Source organism: Anolis carolinensis, unplaced genomic scaffold (assembly GCF_035594765.1).
Source record: "Anolis carolinensis isolate JA03-04 unplaced genomic scaffold, rAnoCar3.1.pri scaffold_10, whole genome shotgun sequence".
In the NCBI taxonomy this organism is placed as follows: domain Eukaryota; kingdom Metazoa; phylum Chordata; class Lepidosauria; order Squamata; family Dactyloidae; genus Anolis; species Anolis carolinensis.
In genome coordinates, this window is record NW_026943821.1 from 24728647 (window position 1) to 24753288 (window position 24642).

General features: G+C 40.7%; 1 protein-coding gene across 1 annotated transcript; it reads right to left on the minus strand.

Annotated features, from left to right (window-relative positions):
* Window positions 1–103: 103 nt before the first annotated feature.
* On the minus strand, window positions 104–22754 carry LOC103280967 (uncharacterized). Its single transcript, XM_008121439.3, has 15 exons — window positions 22469–22754; window positions 18991–19139; window positions 17626–17786; window positions 15981–16140; window positions 14204–14374; window positions 12899–12990; window positions 11634–11791; window positions 11211–11314; window positions 9727–9951; window positions 8173–8258; window positions 6990–7126; window positions 6114–6203; window positions 4403–4611; window positions 2740–2946; window positions 104–632 (listed from the first exon to the last, which is right to left on the minus strand). The coding sequence occupies exons 2-15, from the start codon at window positions 19135–19137 to the stop codon at window positions 345–347; spliced, it is 2235 nt and encodes a 744-aa protein (XP_008119646.2). The 5' UTR covers window positions 19138–19139; window positions 22469–22754; the 3' UTR covers window positions 104–344.
* Window positions 22755–24642: the final 1888 nt, after the last annotated feature.

Here is a 24642-nt window from a genome sequence, read left to right on the forward strand (position 1 = left end):
AATGGGAACCTTGTAAAAGTATGTGCAAAGCTCCATCTGGTGGATATATGCACAGATTGCAGTTATTCCAGCACCACTTGAAAAAAGAAATGAACACATTGGCTTATTTCAGAAAACAATATTTTATTTTCCCTGCAAGCCCTTTCCTTGCCCTTGCCTGTTTCCCGTCGCAATCTGTTCCATGAACAATGTCAATTGCGCATCCGTGGCAAGGTCATCCCCACTTTGCAAACCATCGTGGCGTGTACTGTATTCTCTGCTCCAAATCTGGTCTTCTTTAATGTAAGAACATTCACTAACGTCATGAGTCCCTGCATTGCTTTTTTCCCAGTGAGTCACAGCGACTAGCATTGGCTTCTTTTGCATGAGCTTCCCGAAACAGTGAAATCAGCCTGAAGGATGTTGGAAGGGGCCCGGGTTTCTTGGAAGGGCTGCTGCCCGCCGACGAAAAGGGTGAAAGTGCCCGGCTCCAGCTGCCATTCCCCAGCCCATACGGCTCTCTGGTCGAAGGAGAGCAGGAAGGACACCTTGACGGATTGTCCTTGTGGTATCAGGACCCTCCGGAAGCCAACCAGCTGCCAACGCGGGACTGGCACCGATGCCCTTCCCCAACGGAGATAGAGCTGCACCACCTGCAGAGACAGAAGAAGAGCTATTAGGAAGGGAAAACAGCAAAACCCTTCCTCCTTGGAAGCCATTCCTGGCCTCCAAGCAAATATAGAACAGTGTAGACGTCATTGTTTCAACAGTTCTAAGCAATAAGGCAGGCAAAACGAGGATGGAGCATCAACTCAGCTTTCTGGGTCGTGCTGTCATGCACCTGGTTAGTAGCCAACTGCAATAAATCACTACTGACCGAGAGGTCATGAGACTGAAACTAGCCTGGGTCGGATTGAGCTCCCGACCACTTAATAGCCTAGCTCGCTGTTGATCAAAGCAGCTCGAAAGATCGTTGCATCTGTCGAGTAGAAAAGTTAGGTACCGCTTTATGCGGGGAGGCTAATTTAACTAATTTACGACACCATAAAAGCTTCCAGCAGTGTGCGGAAAGGAATGAGGAATTACTCTATCAAGGACTCAGTGTCACAAGTGGAAGATGAAGTGGCAGCTCCCCCTGTGGCCGGGCTGTGGTGCAGGCTGGTTAGCAGCCAGCTGCAATAAATCACTCTGACCAAGAGGTCATGAGTTCGAGGTCAGCCCATGTCAGAGTGAGCACCCAACAATTAAAAATAAAATATAGCCCCTGCTTGTTGCTGACCTAAGCAACCCGAAAGATAGTTGTATCTATCAAGTAGGAAATTTAGGTACCACTTATATGTGGGGAGGCTAATTTATGACACCATAAAAATCATCCAGCCGCTGCTGGAATGAGGAAGTTGCCGTCGCAGTGGATGATGAAGCAGCTGCTCCCCCTGTAGCCGGAATCAAAAGCATATCCTCAGGAAGCTGGAAGCTGGAGGAGGTTTAAATTGCCTCTGTGTCTGTCTCTGTCTCTGTTCTGTTATATGGCATTGAAAATTTGCCTTATATGTGTACAATGTGATCCGCCCCGAGTCCCCTTTGGGGTGAGAAGGGCGGAATATAAATACTGCAAATAATAAATAAATAAATCGAGCATATTTTCATGAAGCTAGAAAATGTTAAATTGCCTCTGTGTCTGTCTATATGTTGTATGTCTAATGGCACTGAATGTTTGCCATGTATGTGTGCATTGTGGTCCACCCTGAGTCTCCTTCGGGGTGGGAAGGGCGGAATATAAATACTGTAAATAATAATAATAATAATAATAATAATAATAATAATAATAATAATAATAATAAACAACCAAGGATGGCCTACAACTTAGTCATAAGAGCCAGGAATCTACCAGAGAGGGCCACGTATGAGCCTGACGGGTAAAATACCTGACCATATTTTTACTTGCAGGGAATTAATGTGGTATATATTGAGTTTTGCCTGTAGAATGAAAGATATTTTGTTTTAAGGTGCACCTCAAGATGTATCCAGGGTGAAATCCTGAAGTGTAAAGATATGGGCTCGGGCTGTGGTGCAGGCTGGAGAGCAGCTGCAATGAATCACTGCAATGAATCACTCTGACCAGGAGGTCATGAGTTCGAGGCCTGCTCGGAGCCTATGTTTGTCTTGTCTTTGTTTTATGTTAAAAGGCATTGAATGTTTACCTTATACAGTAGAGTCTCACTTATCCAACATAAACGGGCCAGCAGAACGTTGGATAAGTGAATATGTTGGATAATAAGGAGGGATTAAGGAAAAGCCTAATACACATCAAATTAAGTTATGATTTTACAAATTAAGCACTAAAATATAATGTTTAACAACAAACTTGACAGAAAAAGTAGTTCAATACGCAGTAATGCCATGTAGTAATTACTGTATTTACGAATTTAGCACCAAAATATCATGATGTATTGAAAACATTGACTACAAAAATGTGTTGGATAATCCAGAACGTTGGATAAGCGAGTGTTGGATAAGTGAGACTCTACTGTATGTGTAATGTGATCCGCCCTGAGGCCCCTTCGGGGTGAGAAAGAAGGGCGGAATAGAAATGCTGTAAATAATTAAATAAATAAATAAATAAATAAATAAATATGTCATTGAATATTAAAGTTTAGGATGGCCCATGCTATTGAAGTCCCCATTTCTATCTCTGGTTGTGAGAGCTGGAGAGTGGGGAAAACGCCGATGGGAAGAACATCAACGACTAAACCACCTCACCTCCTCGCCGTCTCTGGAGCCAACGTTCTTCACCACCACCGAGACAGTCAGGTTTCCGCAAATGGGCAGAACATCAGAACCCAGGGCCAAGTCGCTGTACAGAAAGGTGGTAAAAGAGAGTCCGTAGCCAAAGGGATACAACGGGGCCTCGTCCCCATAGTAGCGGTACGTGCGCCCAGCCATTGTGTAGTTCTCCATGGGTGGCACCTGTGGGAAGGGGCCAAAAATGATACAAGAAGGTCCATGGGAAGTGAAATGAAGAAAACCGTGGTGGAATGGGCATGTGTTGCAGCCAAGAGCAAGTCAAGAGGCACATTGAGCCCCTAACGAAGACCCAAGGGTTGCTTTTGTGTTGGAGCTGTCCATGTTTTATTTATTTATTTGTTTATTTACATCGCTTTTACCCCGCCTTTCTCTCCGAGGAGACTCAAAGCGGCTTACAGTAAATAGGCAAAAATTCAATGCCTAAAAACAATGTAAAAACAACAATTCATATAAAACAATCTACAAAACAACAGTTCATATAAAACAGATACCATTACAAAATAAATAAAATAAAATTTATTTTAAATGAATTTTATTTAATAATATGTTGGGGCTTATAGATATAAATAAATACAGTAGAGTCTCACTTATCCAAGCTAAACGGGCCGGCAGAAGCTTGGATAAGCGAATAACTTGAATAATAAGGAGGAACTAAGGAAAAGCCTATTAAACATCAAATTAGGTTATGATTTTACAAATTAAGCACCAAAACATCATGTTACACAACAAATTTGACAAAAAAAGTAGTTCAATACGCAGTAATGTTATGTTGTAATTACTGTATTTACGAATTTAGCACCAAAATATCACGATATATTGACAACATTGACTACAAAAATGGCTTGGATTATCCAGAGGCTTGGATAAGTGAGACTCTACTGTAGAAGCTTTACCACAGTTTCTGAACCCTGCAGGATATAAAGTGTCACTCAGGCTTATGTAACAGGTAAGAGTAACTTTACTTCAGTTCAAAAGATCAAACGGAAACAATATATACAGCAGTCTTTCTGAATTCTTATAGAGAACAGAGGGAATAAATAGTCCTTTTAAACAGTTTTTAAATATGCCTCATTTGCCTTAGAAAAGAAAATCAGGCTTCGGAGAGTATGGCCATTTCCTTCCTGACTATTTTCAGTCAGCACTCTCTTCACTCTCCGCGGTGACAATAGCAGTTAAATCCATTTCTCTCAGCAGCAAGCCAGAGACAGTAGCGAATTGGAATGTTGGCTCCTAGCTGGCTCAGCCAATCAGCTGCCAACACATGCCTTTCCGGTGAACCCATAACATCATCAAATAAAGACATTATATGATTGCTGGCATGTGCTGCAAGGATTTATTTGTTTGTTTTATTGCAACCTGAGTCCTGCCACATGCATAATGGAGGATCTTCTTATAGCAACACCAGAGGCATCTCCAAGCGGCCAACTATTGGTCAAAGGACATTTTTAAGTACTGATGATAGTTCAGTTCCATTTCAGTGCTGTTCTATATGATTTTGATTACGTTCTATTTTAATTTGTACTCTTTCTTGAGTCCCACTTATGTGGAAAGGGTGGGAATAAAAAATTACTGATAGCAATACTATATTCCCCAGATATAATCCTGGACTGGGTCTTACCTGGTTCATACCTGCTGGCCAGGTGGCCGGGAGCCTGCCTGCAGGGTTCGTCCCATCGGCTCCCACCAACACCTTGGCAATAGCCAGACCGGTGGCCTGAGCGGGGAAGAAACAGGCTACAATGGCTCCCACGCCATCGTTTTCCTTGGCCCAGCTCACGTCCAGCGGGCCGGCGTTGAACAGGAGCAGAATCACCGGCCGGCCAGCGGCTGAAACAAAATCCCAAAGACGTCTTTATTGAAGAGGCTGGAACTGCACAGGCAGAGAGCCATGCTCCACACACCTGGACACAGGTGATTTATTGACAGTTATAGTCAAGGAGGTCCATATTAATGGCTCCAGTGCAAAGTGGGGAGGAATTCTAACTTGGGAAGATGATCCTCCCCATTCCACCTAACCTCAGTCGGACCACTGCCGTGAGCAAGCATGTGACTGGGAAAGGATTGTTACCAGGTGAGTGTGCAGGGGAATCAGCAGAGTGCAGTTAACACCATGTGCAAAAGACTCAGACCAGGCAGAGGAATTAAAAGAACAAAAGGAAACTTTACTTGTTGAGTTGAAGACAAATAAACAGTTCAGCAATCGTACAATATCCTTGTAGTTGCATAGGATCAATAACTAATCAATCAGCATTCAAAATATATACAGCATAGCATAACTCAGGGGTCCCCAAACTAAGGCCCGGGGGCCGGATGCGGCCCTCCGAGGTCATTTACCTGGCCCCCGCCCTCAGTTTTATAATATAATATAGTGTATATACATATAATATTGATAATAATAATATAATGTAATACAATATAACACTAATAATAATACCATATAATAATAATTATATATTCTATATTACATATAATATTACTAATAATATTACAGTATAGTGGTATCGTTCAATATAGTAATATATAATGCTAATATTGTGCTATGCTAATAATATAATATATTGTATGTACATATAATTTGTAAGCCACTCTGAGTCCGCTTTGGGGTGAGAAGGGTGTGATACAAATGTAGTAAATAAATGCAGTAAATAAAAAATAAATTTTAGACTTAGACTCACCCAAAGTCTGAAATGACTTGAAGGCACACAACAACAACAACAGCAACAACAACCCTAATTAACTTGACTATCTCATTGGCCAGAAGCAGGACCACACTTCCCATTAACATCCTGATAAATGTATGTTGGTTAAAATTGTTTTTATTTTTAAATATTGGATTGTTCTTTCATTGTTGTTGTTGTTGTTGTTGTTGTTGTTGTTGTTTTTGCACTACAGATAAGACATGTGCAGTGTGCATCGGAATTTGTTTGTATTTTTTTTTCAAATGATAATCCGGCCCCTCAACAGTCTGAAGGATTGTGGACCGGCCCTCGGCTTAAAAAGTTTGAGGACCCCTGGCATAACTAATCAGCTACTTGACCGTAGCCAGAGAGCCTGTCCTGTTTCTGTGCTCTCCTTCCAAGCTCAAATTCCCAACCGACAAACCAACTGACAAACCAAGCCATCTGCCAGCAAACAGATACATTGTTATTTTAGGCGTGGCTTAGCCTCTGCAAAAGAGCTCAGCTCTCCTTTTGCAGAGATCTCTTGCAAACATCTTTGCAAGGATTTCTTTACACACACACATATAGCAATTTGGCGCAATAAGGATGACTGCTCATCTGGAGACTTTGACCTTGGGTTGTGGGCAAATAACCGCCACCGAAACTCACCCCAAGCCACAGCATCCTGCAGAAGGTCCAGCTGGTGCCCGGGCAAAGCCAGGTCTGTCCGGTCCAGGCCTTCACTCTCAAGGTCCGTTCCTGATCAAAAGGGGGAAAAGTTGAACTTTAAATACCAAATGAGGCCAGAACATATACTCCTAGGAATAACAGATTTAAAACTAACAGAAAATGATGAACTCTTACTGGATTATATGACAAGAGCAGCGAGGATTATATATGCGAAAAATTGGAGACAAGAAAATATACCGAACGTAGACCAATGGTTAATAAAATTAATGGAAATTAAGAATATGGACAGATTAACATATCTAATAAAGAAACAACAGGGTTTACCAAAGAAATGTACAGATTGGCAACCACTACTTGACTTTATTAGAAAAGAAATTTATCATAATATAATTAAGAATGGTTAGACTATGTCAAATAATAACAAGAGAGACATGAACTTAGGGAAGCTATGACATAAATAAGGAATGATAGAAAATGGAGGAGATGCGGGATTGGATCAAGGACAATATAAATATGGATGGAAGTCAACAATTTTTTTCCAATTTTTATTCCCATATTTTATACATACAGATGGGTTTTTTTTCTTTCTATGTTTGTTTTATTTCTCCTCAACTCTATTTTTTTAAAAATTATTTTCCTACTGTCCTATCAACCAAAATGTTCTCCCACTTTCAATGTATCTGTTTAAAACTATAAATAAAATATATTTTAAAAAAGGGGGGAAAAGTTGGGTGACAAGAGTCCATCAGCTCTTGCCTCAGGCATCCTGTTTTGCACACCAGGAAGGCAGCTCAGTCTCACGGCAACTTTCCTTTCCAAGCAACTGATAAGACATTGTCAACATGGGAGCCTTACCTGTACCCAGACAAACAACCACAACGTCTGCCGCCTGTACCACTTTTTCCACTTCCGCAGGGAAATACCGGTCGCAACTGGGATGGCTACACCCCGCAGCATAGGAGACATTCGCCGAGATGGTTGCGATCCCTCTTCTGCATTAGGCAAAGACAAGGATATCTCAGAAACACACACATTTGCCAACCTAGCAGTTCGAAAACATGCAAATGCGAGTAGATCAATAGGTACCACTCCGGCGGGAAAGTAATGATGCTCCATGCAGTCATACCAGTGGCCACACTACCTAGGAGGTGTCTATGGACAACGCCGGCTCTTTGGCTTACAAATCGAGATGAGCACCAACCCCCAGAGTCGGACACAACTGGACATAAATGTCAGGGGAAAACCTTTGCCTTTATTTATTTATTTTATTTACAGTATTTATATTCCGCCCTTCTCACCCCAAAGGGGACTCAGGGCGGATTACAACGAACACAGATATGGCAAACATTCAATGCCAACAAACAAACAACATACATTAGACAGACTCAGAGGCATTTTTAACATTTTTCCAGCTTCACGATTCCGGCCACAGGGGGAGCTGTTGCTTCACCGTCCAGTAGTGGCTGTACTTCCTCATTCCTTTCCTCGTGTTTTGCTGGCAGTTTTATGGTGTTGTAAATTAGCCTCCCGCATAAAGCGTCCCTAAATTTCCCTAATTGACAGATGCAACTGTCTTTTGGGGCTGCATAGGTCAACAGCAAGCCGGGGCTATTAATGGTCGGAGGCTTAACCCGACCCGGGCTTCGAACTCATGACTTCTCGGTCAGTAGTGATTTATAGCAGCTGGTTACTAGCCAGGTGCGCCACAGCCCGGCCCCCTTTACCTTTACCTTTACTATGTTTTAATTATATATGTTATGTTTTCTCTAGGAATTTCTAGGTCCTAACCCCCATCAAAGTAGAGGCCCTATTGTAAATCCAACGCCCATTGGTGACAATTCATCAAGTGGATTAGTATGTAATGGATTACAAAAAAAGACATTACAGGCATGGCACTCCCATATATCCATACACTTGAAAAACTTTGACCCATGTCTGGCGATAAGGATGACCTAAAATGAAGGTATCAACCATCCAGTAACAATAGAACCAACGTCAAAGGTTGGGTGGTTTGAGACGGAGAAGGGAAGCATCTTACCTGGGTGTGTAGATGTACTTGGGTAATGAAAGTGGAGCGTAGTCTCCAAACAAAAGTCTAGGGTTGTCTGCAAAAGGTCCAACCACCTGTCAAGAAGAAACATGGGGATACAAGAGGACCAAGTCCCATGCAAGGGTTGAGATAGGTCAATTGAGACACGTTTTTGTCCTTCCTCAAACATCTTGTTGGCTGACCACTGTAACATACTTTAGATTGGACTGCTCTTGAAACAAGTCAGCGGTTCAAATCCTGGGGCAACGGGTGAGCTCCTTCTGTCAGCTCTAACTCCCCATGCAAGGACATGAGAGCAGACTCCCATCAGGATGGTAAAACCTCAAAAAACATCTGGTCGTCCCCTGGGCAACATCCTTGCAGACAGCCAATTCTCTCACACAAAAAACAACTTGTAGTTTTTCACGCCACTCCTGACACAAAAAATAAAAAATAAATCCAGTTTCATTTTTCCACAGTAAGTTCAGAAACATATCCCCCACAGATATGATATTAAATTGGATGTATTCTGCCAAAGAGCTGCTAGTTTAACTGGCGGACATACTTCATTAGCACATGTGCTAGGTCTCCCTATATATATATCTATATATATAAATGAGTGATGGCATCACGGCGACCCACAAAACAACAAAACGACAGGCCCCCCAACCTCAAAATTTGACAACACAACCCATCATCCATGCCTCTAGGTTGATTCAACAAAAAGAAAAGAAAAATAAAGTCCTACTTAGAGGGAGAGCAATAATTGTTTTTATCCAATTGCTGCCACTTAGAAGGCTAAGCTCCGCCCACATGGTTTCCTAGCAACCCACTCAGCCCAGTGTTAATAAAAGAATAAAAATAAAATAAATACAAATAATACAATAAAAATAATTAAAAACACTAAAAAATTAATACAATAAAATACTATAACAAAATAACTAAAAATAATACAACAAAATAATAAAATATAATAAATAAAAAAGATAAGTTACAATAAAATTAATTAAAAAAATACAAATAACGTCAAATAAAAATTCCACAACAACTTTTAACCAATACCACCACCACTTGGCCACAGCAACGCGTGGCTGGGCACAGCTAGTATATATATAAAAATGTAATGTACGTTTGTAGGACTGAGTAAACAACAAATCCACTGAACCAAATCACACCAAATTTGGCCACATAAGACATAGTAAAAAAAAAAAAGACATAGTCATCCAATCTATGTATTTCAAACCAAAAACCCAGGAAAATAAAGTCCAAATTAGAGAACAAGGAAGAGCCGTTTTCAACCCTGGTTGCTGGTCAGAAGGGTAGGCCCTGCCCCCTTTAGGCCCCACCCACTTCGTCTCCTAGCAACCCCCTTGGCCACAGTGGCGCCGGGATACAGCCAGGGTTCAGGCTTTAGAGGCTGCAAGACTATTCACTGCTATTCCACCTGGCCAACAAAGCATTCCCATAAGCCACAGCAACGCATGGCCGGGCACAGCTAGTGCTGACATATACACAGACAATATATCAGGAATGAATGTTGGAGTGATGTGGCCTTTCACTTACTGCAAATGTCTTGTCAGATACATCTTGGGCCTTAAGAGGGAGGGTTCCTTGGTCGTTTTTGAGCAGGACGAAGGACTGAACGGCAGCACAGAGAGCTAGTTGGTGATGAGCTTCAGTGGCCACGTCGCCGAGTCCCAGAGCATTGTAGGGGTTCATGGCCGGTGGGTCGAACTCGCCCAGGCGCATGCGGGTGCGGAAGAGCGGGCGGACACGGGCCTTAACCGTCTGCGGAGAGACAAAGCACAGAGTCAACTGGTATAGCATCCATGTGATGAGGAAACTGAAATGGGAGGACTCAGAATTCACACATTCCTCCTGATGCCCTTTGGCGCAGTTGGCATTGACATTTGAAGTGAACCTGTTGACTTTGGCCCTTGACAAGGTGGCATAATAATAATAATAATAATAATAATAATAATAATAATAATAATAATAATAATATGTCTATCTTGTTTGCTGTGTCATACAATAATAATAATAATAATAATAATAATAATAATAATACATCACACAGACCTAGACTCTTGGGAAGGGTCCGGCGTGTGATCCAGTACAACAGCCAGATGAGCGTCTGCTGTGGACTCATCTTGTGTTTCAAATAATAATAATAATAATAATAATAATAATAATAATAATAATAATAATAATAATAATAATAATGGCTGCTACATAATAATAATAATCATTATTATTATTATTATTATTATTATTATTATTATTATTATATTTGTGTCAGGAGTGACTTGAGAAACTGCAAATCGCTTCTTGGTGTGAGAAAATTGGCTGTCTGCAAGGACGTTGCCCAGGGGACACCCGGATGTTCTTACCATCCTTGTGGGAGGCTTCTTTCATTTCCCCGCATGGAGCTGCAGCTGACAGAGGGAGCTCATCCACGTTCTCCCCAGGTTGGATTCGAACCTGGCAGCCTTCAGGTTAGCAACCCAACTTTTAAGTCACAAGGTTTTAACCCACTACGCCACTGGGGGCTCTATTGTTGTTTTTATTATTATTATTATTATTATTATTATTATTGCCTCTGGTGGTGCAATGGGTTAAGCCCTTGTGCCAGTAGGACTGATGTCCGACAGGTCGGCAGTTTGAATCTGAGGAGAGCGGGTGAGCTCCCTCTGTCAGCTCCAGCTCTGCAATAATTGGGTGTTAAACAACGTTCCCATCCCCAGATATCCAAATGTCCCAGATTTGTCCATGATGGCTTCTTATCTTGTTTTATGTATAATTGTGCTTGAATTCGTTTTTGATTTTATTCTGCTTGTTATTTTATTGTTTGGTTTTATATTTTAACATGTTTATAACTTGTCTTTTCTGGGCTTGGCCCACATGTTAGCCGCCCCGAGTCCCTTCGGGGAGATGGTGGCGGGATACAAAAATAAAGTATTATTATTATTATTATTATTATTATTATTATTATTATTATTATTATTTATTTTATTTGCCCCATCTTTCCCTATGGAAAGAACACTCACCTCCAAGGAGATGTTGCCCTTGGCCACAGCTTCACTTATGTGAGTGAACACATTCGCTTTCATCAAATACGCAAGTTCCAGGTTGCATCCAGCATTCACAGAAGCTGCATTAAGAAAAGAAATTGTGGTCATCAAAGCAAGAGGTGGCTTGAAAACTTCGCCGAGCGATAGCTTTTCCGTGAGATACAATCTGATCATCTATTTGGGGCGAGCCATAACTTAGCTGTAGAAAACTTCACCTGGTACAATTCGCATGAACCTATGTTGAAAATATGGCTTGAAGGTGGTCCCTGGTAGCTGAAGAGGAGGAGGAAACACACATGTTCCGCATGGGCTACTGTGAAAGGCGCACCAAAAAGAGCTTCAATGACTCAATGGTTATGGGCCAACCCAGAAGCACAAGCCTTGCGCTGCATTACTCACCAATTGCAGTCTCCAGGAAGCTCTGGGTGAAGTGGTGCCCAACCATGATCAACTCGATGGCTCCTTCGTCACTCACCACGTAGCCCTGGAAGCCCCACTCGCCACGCAGGATGTCCGTCAGAAGTTTCTTGTTGGCACAGGCGGGCACCCCATTAATCCTGCCAGGAATGAAAGAGGTAGGCGGAGAGGTTACGGACTTTGTAGAACTGCAGCTCACATGAGCCATAGTAGATAAAGTCGTGTCAAAACACATCAATTTTGTAGTTTAGGGGCATTATAGGTCTCTATGAGCTATCCAAGGTGCTAGACGTACTTAGGAATAGTGTTCAGCACCTTGGAAAGCTCCCTTAAACCCTAGATGAAAACCAGGAATGGAGTCACCACTTTATTGGCACTGCTGAGCCATACAGTAAATAGTCATGCCATGGTCTTTCTATGGTAACTACTCACACGTGAACATCATTCAACAAAGTTCCCTGCAAACTTCAAATAGATGTTTATTGTCTATATAGGCTGCCCAATAATGTTTGCAGGGGATGCATTACTGAACTTAACATGTAAACAGTGGATAATAGCAATCCCTGCCGTAATGAATTACCGGTACTTCATTTGGTAGTTAACTTAAGAGTTATACTGGAAAACATAGAAAATTCCTGAAGAGGTAACATTTGCAGGAATTTATTAAGTCCTTCTGGGTAAGTCTAGGGTATATTCTAGCAGAAGGAGACCATAAAAGTGCTTGGAGGACCTAGGAAATTTCTATTTTGTCAGATGTGGGGAGGAAAACTGCATGTACTGAATCCTGAAGAAGGGAGTTGCCTGAAACAAGATTTACGAACCTGGGGTTCTTTGTTGAGACTTTCCCAAGGGCACCTCAAGTATCTTACTCATTACTACAGAGACTTTTCTTAAACACATTTCTTTTTCATTGTTTATCAACCAATTATAAGACAATATGGAAGACAGAAGATATAACGTACGAGTGAAGACAAAAACTCTAATTATATGTATAATCTCTGTTAGAAAAAAACTGCACCATTGGGTATTGTACCATTATATATCTTTGTTCAGCTATTCATTTCTAGATTCAATTAACTCATAGGTTTTAGTACTGTATAAAACTATTGTGTATAACAGTTGACTACTTGTTGTTTTGCTTTTGGGTATTTGTTATAGATATCTGTGCCTCTTGGACAAATATGCACTGAAACAAAAGTTTTCTAGCCTACTAAAGACACACTGCCATCTTATACGGACACACATACCTGTTGTAACTGCACATGAAGCTGAAGGTTCCAGCCTGCACACAGGCTTCAAACTGAGGCAGGAAAGTCATGCGCCAGTCACGTTCCTCCACCTGGCATTATAGAGCACAGACATCATTCCTTTCTGATGGATGGCCACCTGAGCACTTCTGGTAAAATTTTAGACACCAGGACAAGCAAACAATTTTTGCGTGGGACCCTACAAAATGGATCTAGTTTTGTATTATTATTATTTTGTTGCTATGCACCTTCAAGTCATCTCTGACTTATGCCAACCCTCGGGTAAACCTATTACAGAGTAGGAATTGAATTTAGCATACAGAAAAAGGACCACCATGTTGTGACTCAGCTGGAACCTCAGAATGACTTTGATGGGAATTATGGGATTCAGGTTTAGAGTATTCCTGTTGTAGAAGATGAGGAACAGGGAGTCTTTCCCACAGCTGGGAATGGTGTTGATGATACTGAAACTAGCCAGGTGCACATTGACTTAGAAAAGGAGGACAGTTCTCAGTCTGATAGCAGGCAGATAGATGCTAGTGAGCTATCTGGCCTTGATGATACAGAATATTTAGATTGAGCTGACCGTTTGGAATTCAGGGTTCGAAGGAGTGTGAGAATAGCAAACAGGAAGGATGTCAGAGGCCAAAGAAATACTTTTATGCCATGCAAAGGGTATTTTTTTTCGTGTCAGGAGCAACCGGAGTTGCTTCTGGAGTGAGAGAATTGGCCGTCTGCAAGGATTTTGCCCAGGAGATGCCCAGATGTTTTGATGTTTTACCATCCTTGTGGGAAGGTTCCCTCATGTCCCTGCATGGAGCTGGAGCTGATAGAGGGAGCTCATCCGCGCTCTCCCTGGGTGGGATTCAAACTTCTCAGCCTCCAGGTCAGCAACCCAACCTTCGGGTTACAAGGCTTTTATCCCCTAGGCCACTGGAGGCTCCGCAAAGGGTATTAAAACAGTGTGTTGGGAGACAAACCTTTGTCAAAGCAACTTCTCGTTCAAGTCTCGTTTTTCCTGGATTATCCTGCAACCTTTGTGTATTCATGTTCATGGGACTTTGTCATGCTCTAATGGGACCTTGTCCATTCCTTATGATTTCTTGGATTATTCTTTGAAGCCTTGTTTTGTAACAATCTTTTGGAACTTTACTTTTTGCTTGTGAAGAACTATTTATTTTCTATTTCCTAATAAACGACAAAAGACTTCAACCTGTGTGCAGCCTGGCGTATATAGCAAGGTGAAACTAGCCTGAGGTGCGACACACCACTTCTCTGTTTCCCCCACCTACCACTCACACTGACCTTGGTGTCAAAGGAAAACCGGGACGTGGGGACATTCTCGGGACCTCCGTGGACATCGAAGTGTTTGCAGCCCGCGCTGGCCTTGACGTAGCGAGGGTGGTCTCCCTGAAGCCCCGTCACAAAAGCTACGCCCAGCTGCGCCGTCAGGAAGGGGTCCTCCCCATAAGTCTCCTAAGGGACACATGGACAGAAACACCAATCTCTCCCATTTCTTCAGGGACATCTCCCTCCACCCAACAATGCTCAGTCGCATTCTGAAACTGGATTATAGGACAGTGTAAATCAAGCCTTAGACACCTATAAAACAGATATAAAACAGATTCAAAAAGACTGGGCATAATGCATATAATATTTTTGCCGTCACTACAGGAAACGTGAATTTCTTTCACAATAAGATGAATGATTCAGGAGGGTGGGGCACCATCTATACCAATGATGGGCAACCTTTTGCGCTTGGTGTGTCAAAATTCACCAAAAAACCTAGCATGACTTGGGTGGTGTGTCACTTCGAGAAAAAAAACCATAATTTCGCAATATGTATAGTTTAAATAACAAATATATATAATTGTAATATATGTATTCAATAAATCAAAAACTATTTACTACCCTAATTTCCATGTACAACAATCTATGGGACCTCTTGCAGTTTCCACGCTAATTTCTCTCTATTCTAGTTTCAATGTAGTCATGAACAATGAATAATATAATAATAATATAATAGTGATAATATGATAATATACTACAAATATATATATATATATATATATATATATATATATATATATATATATGTAATGTGCATAATTCCACGCTGATTTCTCTCTATTGTAGTTTCAATGTAATCATGAATAATGAATAATATAATAATAATATAATAGTAATAATATAATAATATACTACAATCATAATAGAATAATAATAGAATGATTATATATATATATATATATATATACACACACACACACACACACACACACAGTAGAGTCTCACTTATCCAACATAAACGGGCCGGCAGAACGTTGGATAAGCGAATATGTTGGATAATAAGGAGAGATTAAGAAAAAGCCTATTAAACATCAAAATAGGTTATGATTTTACAAATTAAGCACCAAAACATCATGTTATGCAACAAATTTGACAGAAAAAGTAGTTCATTACACATTAATGCTATGTAGTAATTACTGTATTTACGAATTTAGCACCAAAATATCACAATGCATTGAAAACATTGACTACAAAAATGTGTTGGATAATCCAGAACGTTGGATAAGTGAGTGTTGGATAAGTGAAACTCTACTGTGTATATATATATATATATATATATGTATGTATGTAATGTGCATAATTCCCATGGAGTAAACAACAAAACCACTGGACCAAATCACACCAAATTTGGACACAAAAGACATTAGTCACCCAATCAATCTGCATGCGGCAGCGTGTCAGCAAAAAAGGCTAGGCGTGTCAGTGCTGACACGTGTGTCATAGGTTGGCCATCACTGATCTATCCTGTAAGATTAATGCAGTTTGACCACTTTAATTGCCATAGCTCAGTACTATAGGATCGTGGACATAGGTCCTTCAAGTGATTCTATGGCATCCTTCTAGTGGAAATTATAATATGAGTTGGGTTGGAAGACCCAGTATTTATGTCCAAGCTTTGGTCCTCCAGGTGTTTGGGACGCCAACTCCCAGAAACCTAAATATCTGGAGCCCCAACAGTTGGACACCACTGTTCTAGGTCCTCCAGCTTCTCCTTTTCCTAAACAGTCCGTACCTGGTTCCTGCCCCACAGCGGGTGCCTCATGATGTTCAGGACGGGGCTGAAGCAGCTCAGGCCGGTGTGGTCAAAGTAGTAGCCACGGGAGACAAAGTAGTTATGGTTGCCACGGACCTCCGTGGCTGTGACATTGGCGACGCTGTAGATGAGGTCAGGGCTGTCAGGAGAGAGGAATAGGTAAGCAAGAGAAACATCGTTGTCTTGATATTTAGGAAATCTGTATTTATGTTGTCTTTACATCAGAATGTATTTCACAAAATTACAAGTGCATCTACTTGCGCTTTCTTTGGTCCAGTTCTTTTTTGGAGCCAACCCAGGATTTTATAGTATACTAGCTTTGCCCAGCCACGCGTTGCTGTGGCTTATGGGAATCTTTATGGAATAGCAGTGAATAGCCTTGCAGTCTCAAAGCCTGGCTGTTTTCTGGAGTAGCTGGAGCTTTTTGTTGTATGAACATAGAGGCATGGATGAGAGGTTCTGCTGCCAAGTTTAGTGTTTCTGGGATGTGTAGTTTTGTTGTTTTGTCCTAGGCCGAAATTTCATTACCCTTTTATATATATAGATTTATCGTATGTGACCTCATTTATTTTATGACTTGTTTTATTGTTGATTGACTTGCTTTATTGTTGTGTTTTTATATTGTTTGTTGCCTTGGCTTGGCCCCATGTAAGCCGCCCCGAGTCCCTTCGGGGTATAAAAATAAAATTATTATTATTATTATTATTATTATTATTATTATTATTATTATTATTATTATTACTACATTGTTGGAATGATGCAATTTGGCACCACTTTAACTGCCATGGCTCAATACTATGGCATCATGGGAACTGTAGTTTCCCAATGTTTCACGCTGGTGACACACTATTGACAAGAAGCAGCGGCACATGGACCATCCATCCTCTTTCCTTGGGATTGACCCAAAGAAAGGGTGATTGTGTCCAAATGGACAATGAACTGGCTGTGGCGCAGGCTGGTGAGCAGTCAGCTGCAGGCAGCTGCAACAAATCACTCTGACCAAGAGGTCATGAGTTCGAGGCCAGCTCGGAGCCTGCGTTTGTCTCTGTCTTTGTTCTATGTTAAGGCATTGAATGTTTGCCTTATATGTGTCATGTGATCCGCCCTGAGTCCCCTTCGGGGTGAGAAGGGCGGAATATAAATACTGTAAATAAAATAAAATAAATAAATGAATAATGAACTGGCCGAAAATGGGCCCAATTTAGTATCCAAGTGGTCGCAAATCCTGCAGATACTCTGGAGTTTCCTACCCAGTATTTGAGTATTCTGACTTTGGTGAGAGCAGAGCAAAGTCAAGTTGAAAATACAAAGACATTTCGTTATTATAATTTATGTATGCGCCTGAATCTCTCATAAAGTGCTGGTTTCACCTCCAGTTTGGTAATGAGACTGAATTACCATGTTGCGAAATGATGTGTCTAAAATATATGCCAGCCCAACATGAAATGGTTGGGAAGCTTTGGCACAGAATCAAAGAAAGTAGGAGAGCCAAGAAAGAAGCAAGAAGGAGTAGCCTTGAGATGGTTGAGGAGCACCCCGACCTGAAGGCCTACCACCCTGAACATGCCCGATCTCAGAAGCTAAGCAGGGTCAGGCCTGGTTGTACTTGGATGGGAGACCCTACCTGAACGAGGCAGCCAAGCCCAGGGCTTGCGGGAAGGCGGTTGCCCAGCCCGGGGCTTCTACGTCTCCTCGGAGGCACTCCGTGTTCCAGTTGAAAGGGCCAATGCCCAGCCGCTCAATGGGGGGTGCCGGGCCGTTGGGACCTGCACCTCCTCTTGCCATCTGTACACAAAGATAGTAGCGTATATTCAGGCCATTTTTCAGGACTCTTAGCTCCAAAGAACGACGTCTTTTGCAACCGTCCTCCCAAGCAATTATTTCAACAACTAAACATGCAGACACCAAGATGCATAGTTGACAGTTTTTGACAGTGAGGAAATCATTTTATGCAGGAGGCTGCTCTTAATCATATTTTATGATCAGAAATATCTGTTGGAAGTATTCGCCGAAACTAAGGAAGTATTTGTGCAACTCATGAACATCCAACCCTTTGATTTATATTCCACAAACCCAAGGAAACTATCAGTGGTGGGAATGGCAGGCCTTCATTCCGTCTCCATGTGGGGTTTATATATCTGTGGAAAGTCCAGGGTGGGAGAACAAACTCTTGTCTGTTGGAGGCAAGTGGCCACCTTGATTAGCACTGAATAGCCTTGCAGCTTCAAAACCTGGCTGATTCCTGCCTGGGGGGGATCCTTTGTTGGGAGGTGTTAGCTGGCCCTGATTGTTTCATGTCTGGAATTCCTATTTTTGAGTGTTCTTTTTTTTTTTTTACTGTCCATGCAGGGACATGAGAGAAGACTCCCACAAGGATGGTAAAAACATCAAAACATCCGGGCAATGTCCCCTGGGCAACGTCCTTGCAGACAGCCAATTCTCTCACTCCAGAAGCAACTCCGGTTGCTCCCGATACGAAAAAAAAACTGTCCTGATTTTATTTATTTATTTATTTCCCATACTTGTGTCCCGCCCTTCTCACCCTGAAGAGGACTCAGGGTGGCCTCACAACTGGCAACAATTCGATGCCCGATTGGTTTGGGCATTTGTTCGCCTACACTTGAAAATTACCTTGGGCCGGCCCTGGTTGGAAGCTTCTCATATGCCTCTAGTTGCCTCTAGTTTAACCCATTGCGCCACTGCAGCCCCTTTTGATATCTTTTATAATTTCTGCCATCCCCTCCCAATTATTATTATTATTATTATTATTATTATTATTATTATTATTATTAAACTTTATTTATATCCTGCCTTTCTTCCCGTGGGGATTCAAGGCAGCTAACCACCACACAATCTAATGACAATTTACAACAAAACAAATATAAAAATTTAAAAAATATTAGTGTGTGAATATAAAGTTAAAATACAATTAAGCTACTTTATTATTAATAAATACAGTTAAGCTATATTATTAAAAATAATCTTGTACCTGCAGCACCATCTCCTCGAGAGTCAGCCTGTTGATCAGGTCGTCTAGCCGCTCTTCCCAGGGTAAAGTCGGGTCCCGGAAAGGGAAGTCCTGCCCTTGGCTCAGGCTGGCCAGCAACAACACGGCGGAGATGCCAAACACAGCCATTGCTTTGGGAATAGAGGAAAAACACAGATATGAGGGTACAGAAGTTCTGCTGAAGACTCACATCCCATCCATACCAAAATCAATCCTACTTTTCAGGAATATTGTTTTGATTCAAGGCATCAGGGCCAAAAGAGGTTCACAACACAGACTCACTCTTCATGTGTCCTAAATTCTGTATACACATAGTTATCGTTGTGGGCCTTCAAGTCTTCTCCAACCTATAGCGATCCAAAGACAATCCCATCACCGGAGTTTCTGGGCCAGATTTGTTGGGGCGGATGTCTTTCAGGCGGAGGCACCATCTACACTGCCATGTAATCCAGTTTCTGAATGCAGAATGCAGTATATGGCCGTGTAGAAGTGGCCTGAGAAAGTATAACTGCTCAAGTGGATTTCCATGGCTGAATGGGGATTTGAACCCCAGTCTCCAGAAACATAGCCCAGTGATCAAAGTACTGTACCAAGAAGTCCCCGCACATTATCAGGCACCTTTAAGATTGGATTCCCATATTGTATGGTGAGTATAGTAGGCTCTCAGTGTGTGACAACCAAAGGAAGCAGTCTGTCAGCCCCTTCATTGATGATGATAATAATAATAATAATAATAATAATAATAATAATAATAATAATAATAATGCCGTGCCAAAAGATATCAGCCGGCATTTGGAAACAATAGACATTGACAAAATTACGATCTGCCAACTGCAAAAGGCCACCCGACTGGGATCTGCGTACATCATCCGAAAATACATCACACAGTCCTAGACACTTGGGATGTGTTCGACTTGTGATATTTTGATACGAAATCCAGCATATCTATCTTGTTTGCTGTGTCATAATAAAATAATAATAATAATAATAATAATAATTATTATGACACAGCAAACAAGATGGGGTGGGGTATAAGAATAAAGTTGTTATTATTATTATTATTATTATTATTAATAATAATAATAATAATAATAATAACTTTATTCTTATACCCCGCCCCATCTCCCCGAAGGGACTTGGGACGGCTTACATGGGGCCAAGCCCGGAACAACAATATAAAAGCAAAAGCTTTTATCCAGCATATCTATCTTGTTTGCTGTGTCATAATAAAATAATAATAATAATAATAATTATTATTATTATTATGACACAGCAAACAAGATGGAGCGGGGTATAAGAATAAAGTTATTATTATTATTATAATTATTAATAATAATAATAATAATAATTTTATTCTTATACCCCGCCCCATCTCCCCGAAGGGACTCGGGGCGGCTTACATGGGGCCAAGCCTGGAACAACAATATAAAAGCAAAAGCAAACAATAAAAATAGATCAATCCGCAATAAAACATCAAACAACGATAAAAAGAGTCACATACAAAAATAAAATCTTAAAATCCCAATGATCTGGGTCAAGGTGCAAAATATGTCGATGTCATCAGGGAGGGGAGATTACCAGGGACATTCGCTCCTGACGTTTCGCCCACATCTATGGCAGGCATCCTCAGAGGTTGTGAGAATGCCTGCCATAGATGTGGGCGGGATGTCAGGGGGCGGGGGAGTGCTTCTGGAACACGGCCGTGCAGCCCGGAAAACTCACAGTGATTCCGGCCATGAAAGCCTTAGACAACACAAAAAATATCACAGTCTAATTCACACACCTAATATGTGATTAAACTAATATGTTATTATCTAGAGCAGGGGTCCCCAAACTAAGGCCCGGGGGCCAGATGCAGCCCTCCAAGGTCATTTACCTGGCCCCCGCCCTCAGTTTTATAATATAATATTTTTATATCATTTTAATAATATATTGTATTTACATATAATATTGATAATAATATTATAATGTTATACAATATAATACTAATACCATATAATAATATTAATTATATGTTATATATTACATATAATATTAAAGTATAGTGGTATCGTTCAATATAGTAATATATAATGCTAATATTGTGCTATGCTAATAATATAATACATATTGTATGTACATACAGCTGCTCTGAGTCCCCTTCAGGGTGAGAATTTTAGACTTAGGCTTAGACTTAGGCTCGCCCAAAGTCTGAAATGACTTGAAGGCACACAACAACAACAACAACAACAATCCTAATTCACTTGACTATCTCATTGGCCAGAAGCAGGCCCACACTTCCCATTGAAATCCTGATAGGTTTATGCTGGTTACAATTGTTTTCATTTTTAAATATTGTATTGTTCTTTCATTGTTGTTGTTTTGCACTACAAATAAGACATGTGCAGTGTGCATAGGAATTTGTCCGGTTTTTTTTCCAAATGATAATTCGGCCCCTCAATAGTCTGAAGGATTGTGGACCGGCCCTCTGCTTTAAAAGTTTGAGGACCCCTGATCTAGATCTTTATGGACTGTATTACCGTGTTTCCCCGAAAATAAGACAGTGTCTTATATTATTTTTTAACTCCCAAAGATGCGCTAGGTCTTATTTTCAGGGGATGTCTTATTTATCCATGAAGAAGAATTTACATTTATTGTTGAACAAAAAATGAACATTTATTCCATACTGTACAGTAGTTGTCATCACAAACCAACATAACCAAACCAGACAAACTGTGACTTCTGTCGAGAATTTCTTGATATTACCATTATTTCCATATACAACTGGTATGCACATTTACCAATCCTGCATGCTCTGGTGTTTTGTTTGGCGGGTGCCGGGCATGCTTCCAAACAAAAACTTTGCTAGGTCTTATTTTCGGGGGAGGCCTTATATTTAGCAATTCAGCAAAACCTCTACTAGGTCTTATTTTTTGGGGATGTCTTATTTTAGGGGAAACAGGGTATCTTCTGAAATTGACTGAGGTCCGCTGAATGTATGCCATAATAAATGTAATAGTTTTCTACTGAAAAAAAAAAGGGGGGGGAGGGGAGATTACCCAGCTGTCATAGTCAATTAAAGTGCAATTATACAGTAGAGTCTCACTTATCCAACACTCGCTTATCCAACGTTCTGGATTATCCAACGCTTTTTTGTAGTCAATGTTTTCAATACATTGTGATATTTTGGTGCCAAGTTTGTAAATACAGTAATTTCTACATAGCATTACTGTGCATTGAACTACTTTTTCTGTCAAATTTGTGGTATAACATGATGTTTTGGTGCTTTATTTGTAAAAGCATAACCTAATTTGATGTTTAATAGGCTTTCCCTTAATCCCTCCTTATTATCCAACATATTTGCTTATCCAACGTTCTGCCGGCCTGTTTATGTTGGATAAGTGAGACTCTACTGTAATACTGGGGAAGACATACCTGAACTTCTCTGAGCGAGTCGTGCGCTGACACATCTCTCTCTTACCTTTTCCCTTCTGGACTCCAGGATTCAGAAGCTGTGTTGGACCAGAACCTGCTCCTCTTTGGGCTCCTGCCTTTGCCTGGAAGCCTCACACAACTTGCCCAAAGAGTCCAGGGCAACAAACCAGCAGCAGGTCATGGACTCCTGCAAAGCTGCAAAGCCTTGTCCTTTGCTCCCATGTGTTTCTGCAAATCATAGCTTTGCAAAGAAAGGACTCCTCTGCTCCTCCCACCTTTGGGGACTTTTCCCCTCCCATTTCCTGGTTGTAACAAGAAGCAGAGGCTCTAGGATTGGTTTCAGAGGCTGCAGAGTTTTCCTCACCCAGCCATAGGCATTGAGAGCTTCCTTCTCTGCTGTATTACAAGCTGCAAAATACAGTGTCTCGAGCCTGCTATTCCCAGACTGGACAGTAGAGGGCGTCGGGTTCTCAATCATCTTGAGCAGGGCTCCCCAAACTAAGGCCCTCCAAGGTCATTTACCTGGCCCCCGCCCTCAGTTTTATAATAAAATATATTGTATAATAATATAATGTAATACAATACAACACTAACAATAATACCATAGAATAGTATTAATTATATATTATATACTAGCTGTGCCCGGCCACGCGTTGCTGTGGCAAAGCGGTGGTGGTATTGGTTAAAAATTGTTGTGTAATTTTTATTTGACGTTATTTGTAAATCTTTTAATTAATTTTATTGTAAGTTATCTTTTTATTTTTTATATTTTATTATTTTCTTGTATTATTTTTAGTTATTTTCTGTTATTATAGTATTTTATTGTATTAATTTTTTAGTGTTTTAAATTTTTTTTGTGTTTTTTATTATTTTTTATTGGGTTGCTACCGTGTTTCCCCGAAAATAAGACAGTGTCTTATATTAATTTTTGCTCCCAAAGATGCTCTAGGTCTTATTTTCAGGGGATGTTTTATTTTTCCATGAAGAAGAATTCACATTTATTGTTGAACAAAAAAAGAACATTTATTATATACTGCACAGTAGTTGTCATCATAAACCAGCATAACCAGACAAACTGTGAATCCTATCAAGAATTTCTTGTTACTACCAATATTTCCATGTACAACACTTTCTCGTACATACATTTACCAATCCTGCATGCTCTGGTGTTCTGTTTGGCGGTCATGCTTCCAAACAAAACCTTTGCTAGGTCTTACTTTCGGGGGAGGCCTTATATTTAGCAATTCAGCAAAACCTCTACTAGGTCCTATTTTTGGGGATGTCTTATTTTAGGGGAAACAGGGTAGGAAACCAAGTTGGAGGAGCTTAGCCTTCAAACTGGCAACAATTGGATGAAAACTATTATTCCTCTCCCTGTCATTAGGACTTTATTTTTCTTTTTGTTGTATCAACCTAGAGCCGTGAATGATGGGTTGTGTTGTCAAATTTCGAGGTTGGGGGGCCTGTAGTTTTGTTGTTTTGTCCACTGCCCTGATGCCATCACTCTTTTATATATATAGATTACTAATAATATTACTAATAATATTACAGTATAGTGGTATAGTTCAATATAGTAATATATAATGCTAATAGTGTGCTATGCTAATAATATAGTATATTGTATGTACATATAAGTTGTAAGCCACTCTGAGTCCCCTTTGGGGTGAGAAGGGTGTGACACAAATGTAATAAATAAATATAATAAATAAATAATAAATAAATTTTAGACATAGGCTCGCCCAAAGTCTGAAATGACTTGAAGGCACACAACAACAACAACAACAACAACAATCCTAATTAACTTGACTATCTCATTGGCCAGAAGCAGGCCCACACTTCCCATTGAAATCCTGATAAATGTCTGTTGGTTAAAATTGTTTATATTTTTAAATATTGTATTACTCTTTCATTGTTCTTTCATTGTTCTTCTTGTTGTTGTTTTTGCATTACAAATAAGACATGTGCAGTGTGCATTGGAATTTGTTTGTATTTTTTTTCCAAATGATAATTTGGCCCTTCAACAGTCTGAAGGATTGTGGACTGGCCCTCTGCTTAAAAAGTTTGGGGACCCCTGATCTTGAGGTCCAACCATGGTGGTTTTAAGTTGGCTTATGGTGGCCCCATGGGTTTCATAGGGTTTTCTTAGACCAGTGGTTCTCAACCTGGGTGCCCAGGCCCACAACTCCCAGAAATCCAAGCCAGTTTACCAGCTGTTAGGAT

Bases quoted from the DNA above. Each gene is read 5' to 3' on its own strand.
- LOC103280967 (XM_008121439.3), bottom strand. From the start codon at position 19,137: ATGGCTGTGTTTGGCATCTCCGCCGTGTTGTTGCTGGCCAGCCTGAGC. The intron at 14,375-15,980 runs GTACGGACTGTT...TGTGTCCCTTAG, and splicing joins CGCTGTGGGGCAGGAACCAG to GAGACTTATGGGGAGGACCC. The intron at 11,792-12,898 runs GTATGTGTGTCC...CATTCCTGGCAG, and splicing joins TTCATGTGCAGTTACAACAG to GATTAATGGGGTGCCCGCCT.